At 34.9% G+C, this 5,283-nt stretch overlaps 1 protein-coding gene across 2 annotated transcripts; it reads right to left on the reverse strand.

Annotated features, from left to right (window-relative positions):
- Positions 1 to 460: 460 nt before the first annotated feature.
- On the reverse strand, positions 461 to 911 carry LOC116165997. 2 transcript variants are annotated; one of them, XR_004144240.1, is made up of 2 exons: positions 801 to 911; positions 461 to 754 (listed from the first exon to the last, which is right to left on the reverse strand). XR_004144240.1 is itself a non-coding variant. In XM_031480803.1 (2 exons), exons 1-2 carry the CDS (start codon positions 877 to 879, stop codon positions 522 to 524), a joined length of 309 nt encoding a protein of 102 aa, XP_031336663.1. In that variant the 5' UTR covers position 880; the 3' UTR covers positions 461 to 521. The 2 variants fall into 2 exon arrangements, 1 of the variants encoding a protein (XP_031336663.1); XM_031480803.1 differs by having other exon boundaries at positions 461 to 751; positions 801 to 880.
- Between the last annotated feature and the right edge of the window lie 4,372 nt (positions 912 to 5,283).

Here is a 5,283-nt window from a genome sequence, read left to right on the forward strand (position 1 = left end):
TTCGTTTACTAATACGACCATGGTACCAAATTTATTTCTAAACTGTGGAAAAAAAATTGAAATTTTGGGATATGCAACTAGTTCGTTCATCAATACGGGGCCCCTTGTGATGTGGAATTGGGAAGATTATCTCCAACGTATTGCCATTAGCAGCCCAGCGTACGAGCTGCAAAATTTTGAGTTATTTTCAAATGTAGTAGTTCACGAATTAACAGGGTTTAACTCCAAACGGATTACAACTTGTAGAATTGCATATCCGCTGAAAAAAACGTTAGAAAGTGCGGGCACTTGATGTACCTAACGCGTGTTGTACAACATTTAACCCTGGGGATTTAGTTTTATTAAGGATCTTCCGCAATTAAGTCAGAAACAAATAAATTCATGCGTTTGCTGCAGGTCGTTACCAGATAAAGAAATGTGTCGCATGGTAATCCAGGTGATCAATTGATATGCGCACTAATGAAATTAAATTAAGGGGATTTATTCGTTGTAAGATTAATTAATTTAATAATAAATAATATCTATTGCCCAAGGTTGGCAGGGACCAATTTGAAGGGAATTCCGCTACCTCCCACAATCAGACAGGTGAGCTCAAGATTATTTAAACCCATCTCGACCATGGAAATGGACGGGCACAACGACATAAAATCCCTGCTTTCATCTAAGAACACTTTGATTTTTACGCAAATTTTGATCGGAGCCCATTTGTTCGGAAAGCACACCTCAATTGTTTTGGATACTGTGTCACCATCTACTAAAGATGTTGCATATAATTTTTAGCCATAATACATTATACTTACGTTGTGCTTCTGAAGCTCCACTTACTAAAGCCCATAAAAAACCAAAACAAAGAATCCATACGGCAGCTACCGGGGACATTATGAAATTATAAAGGTTTGGAGAAATTATCGCTATTTATGCCAAGAATGTTTGTAATAAAGTCAGCGCGTTATAGCGACTTTGCTATATAAGGCGATTTTACGACAGAAACGTACCATCAAATTGTTACCTATATGTTGTGCATGAATGTGATCGCATTGTCACGAATAATACGCAAAAGATTCGAAAAAGCTATTTTTGCAAAAATTCGTGTAAAAACAAACAAACACCGCAAGGGATTTGTTTTTTCTAAAATTTGGGGAGTTGCGACCCCACGTACCTGAACAAAACGGAAGGAGGCTAGTCAAGCCCCTTTTCGTACTTACCTGTCAAACAACTCCTCATCGTACCCTCCTATAACCAAACCATATGGGCGGTGGACTGTCTGGGTCGGACCAGCGTCGGAATCGTGCTGATGAGCGACCCGGCAGTTTCATTCCTCGCGCCTGTACCACCGTAGGGGAACTAAAACAGATTAAAGAGTTTAGGGAAGGTTTGCTTGTTGAAACTACATCCAGTAAACAATCACAAGTTCATTCAAAAAATTAAAGCTCTCGGCCAATTTACTGTGAATGTTATTGCGCAGTACGTTAAACCAAACACGTAGGGTTATTCTGGAATGGGAGATGAGGGAGTACACAATGCTTCTCATGTATTAACTTTTAATAAAAATAAAATTCCCCGATAAGGTTGAAGCAGGTTTTTATTTGCTACCAGCTCGTCTGTATGTACCAGCTCCGATGAGATGTTACAGATGTCAAAAGTTTAGCCACACTGATATGAATTGTTCAAGTTCAGGTATGTGTATGTAGCAAAGATACACATGGTGCAATCTACCTGTGTTAATTGTAAGAGTAGTCAACTATACCAATGAATTTAGGTGGACAGTATTGAAGGAATAATAGTTATACCGAGAGAAAACCTAAGTAGTCGAAGCCTTAACCCAACAAAAATGATATATATATTTCCTGTATCGCATACTGATATTTTATGAAATTTGTAAAGCCGCACAAAGCGTGTGAAAGATTGAGAAGGAAAAAATTCTAACAATTCTGAAACAAAAAAAAAATAAATGGAATTTAACAAAAATACTTAAATTAACAATATAAAAACCGGCGGCGTCTAAATTGACAAACAAAAACCAACATATAAAAATTGGAATATGTGCAGTAAATCTAAATAAATATCGAAAAATAATGAAACCGTTTCCATTTCAATGATAAACCCTGGTTTTTTTATCGTGATAACTGCAGAGTCTTTGAGTTCTGAAACCTCATTCGTATTATAATGCAAAGCAAAATTGAAATCTTGCAACCTTGCCAACTTGAGAATCATATTTGCAATTGGCTATTCGAAGAATGGTATTGGTAAGTGAACGCATGACTGATTTTGTAAAACACCTTAGCCTTGCAATGTCTCCAGTACTAAAAACAAGTTTTTAACCAGGGTTGGTAGGGAAACATTTAACTGTTCAAAAAGGAAATTTACATAAACCTCGTCTTGTAAAATATCAAAGTTGGCCGCAAATTTTGAATACGCTTAATTCTAATTTTAGTTGTTTATGTAAATGGAGCGTGCATATAACCCAAATTTAACAAAACGCATGCACCAGACTATGTGATTAGATATTTAAATTAGCAAATTTTGATGCTGATCTTCACGTGACAAATAGGGGTATCGGTATTAAATTATATTTCATCTTTTGAAGATTTTTCGAATGCATCAATTAACTATTGAATAATTTTGTATTCTGATTAAGTTGAATTACAGGTTTTTCAATAAGAATAATTTGGCAAATATGCGACGGTGTAAGATGTAAACTATGCGCAATCTAATACACCTGTGGGGTAAATGTGTCGCGTATCTCGCGAATGCCGCATACAAAATTTCATTTTTTGTTTTGATTCTATTTTTTTTAGCAGGAGAAAACGAGAGGAGTGTTGATATTGTGATTACGGATCTGCAAACAATGCCACGTTTTTTTAAACCATGATTCACTGAAATTGGGTAGTAATTCACATTTTTTTATGTGGCCAAATATAATTTATGCAATTCAAATTATTTCAAATAAATACAAGAAAAATCTGTGCAGGGAATAGAATTAAATACATGACATAAACAGAGGCATGCAGAACGAAGCAAAGCGACTGGCCGTATATAATAAGTTTCTCATTAAATTGTCTCGATTTCTAATAAAACGTGTTTTAAGTTTAAAAGAGGGGTGAAAAAATAAAATGTAAAAGAATATCTTTAATCCCTAAAAAACGGGGCCATGAGTCTCAATTTGCACGACGCTTCGCATTACATTATTATATAGATATACGACATAACCTAAGCGGCCCCTGTGGCTTTATATCTGAGATAATGCAATAATGACACGACCCTGTATCGTACATTTTCTATTAACTACAAAGATGGCAGTTAAAAACTTTTCAAACTTTTTATGATCTACTTTAAAATGTTTAGTAAAAGCTTCTTGCTTTATTATTATTCATTTGACGAGTGACTGGATGCATTTTCGCTCGCATACGAACCTAATTAAAAAAAAGGAGTGACCCTTTTCGTTTATATCCACTAATTTCTAAATTTGGGTTTTAATTCCGTAGACTTTAATTGACTCGATTATGTGGAGGTAGTAGTGTTGTATTTGAAGAGGCCACTGCCAATGCCCCAAATAATTTTTCTGCCACTTATCCATTCGTATTTAATTTACGCCCAATTAACTCTATCTCTTCTGTCCAAACAAACGATTGGCGAACTCAATAGCAACACGAGTAAAATTTCTGTTTACGTTAGGTAGTACGCTCTCATATCACTTTACGTTTTATAGTGTAACTCCGGTAAACTGTTACTAATTCAAACTATTTCAATGGTCGCTACGAACTGACTATTTTCATAGCCTGAAGGAATTTCAAAAATTACTATGATGCTCTTAATTTTGATATATCACTGAGTACACAGTAACTTTTCAAGTAATTGGACCAATTACTAATTCAAATTCTGGATTTTATTAATTCAACTAACAACTACAGCAGGGTTTTTATATAAGTACCTACTTAAACTAAAATATGTCAAGTATCAGAAAGTAATTGAACATGATGGTTTTTCAATGATGTACTTTAATTTCATGATTGACATCAGCCCGGTTAGCGCCAATATTAAAAAAAGCTCGAAGAATTAAAAAAGCGTTCGTTTTAGTCTCTACCAAATACCAAAACAAATAAAACTAGAACGTCCCTTTGAAAATAAGGTAGTGTATATAAATAAATCAGTATTATATGGCTAAGAAATTAAATAGCGCATATTATGTTATGTTGAAGATAATTAATATTCTTGATAAGAGTGGCTATTATTCCCACATATGAAGTTTAATGTTATAGCCTGGGGGAATTCCTCCGAAATATCTAGAGAGCTTGTAGCTCAAAAAAGGATTGTAATTCACCTTATGTTTAAACCGAGGTTCAAACTTAAGCCACTAAAATCTTGCAAATCTGTCAAAAACCACAAATTGTTAACACTTCCGACTGTGTACGTTTACAAGCTATGTGTATTTGTATTTAACAATATGCGCCACTTCACTTACTAAGCTCCTACCATACATTCCTGTCCATTCCTAAACATATTCTGCCAAATACAAAAAAGTCCCGCCTATAGTGGCATTAAGATGTGCAACGCATTATCTCCCAGTATAACTACGGAAAAATCACCACAAATGTTAAAAAAAATTAAAAGCATTTTTATTGCAGAAAGAACTATATAATAAAGTGAGCGATTTGATTGTTTGTTAGTTTACCTACGTGTTTATGTTTTAGTTTTATACAACATCCATACATCATACTATAATGTTAATATGACTTTGAAAATCTCAATATTATTGATTTTATGACAGCAAATATATCATTATTCGCTAGAAAATCTTTCCTCAGACAGTCTTTTGCAACATCTGGTGCCCCAGAAAACGTTATTTGACAGATGTAAGTAAGTTATTTCGATTTCGATCAACTCATCAACGCCTTTGGAAACCCTGACCCACTATCAGTTGCTCAAGACTACACGGATCATACAGTTATCCTCATGGAAATTACTCATGATTTATACCCCGTCTTACAGAATAGAAGAAAAATCATTTCACACGCATTCAGAAGAAAGTCAAAGCCCGACTGGACTTCACAGACGCCACAGAGAAACTCGATGATAACCGAGATCCATCATCCCAACTAGGGAATGCAATCCCGCAGCAAAATCTCAATCCCGGTATTTGCGGGATTGTTAGATGTTAATCCCGCGAGATCCCGGTATTTGCGGGATCTCGCAAAAATTTAAATAAATTGGCAAATAAGCAATTCTGTGCGGTTAACTTCTGTATTAAAATAAGGCGCTAATTATCACAATATTAAACAAAAA

The sequence above is a fragment of the Photinus pyralis genome, unplaced genomic scaffold (assembly GCF_008802855.1).
Source record: "Photinus pyralis isolate 1611_PpyrPB1 unplaced genomic scaffold, Ppyr1.3 Ppyr1.4_LG3a, whole genome shotgun sequence".
Lineage (NCBI taxonomy): Eukaryota > Metazoa > Arthropoda > Insecta > Coleoptera > Lampyridae > Photinus > Photinus pyralis.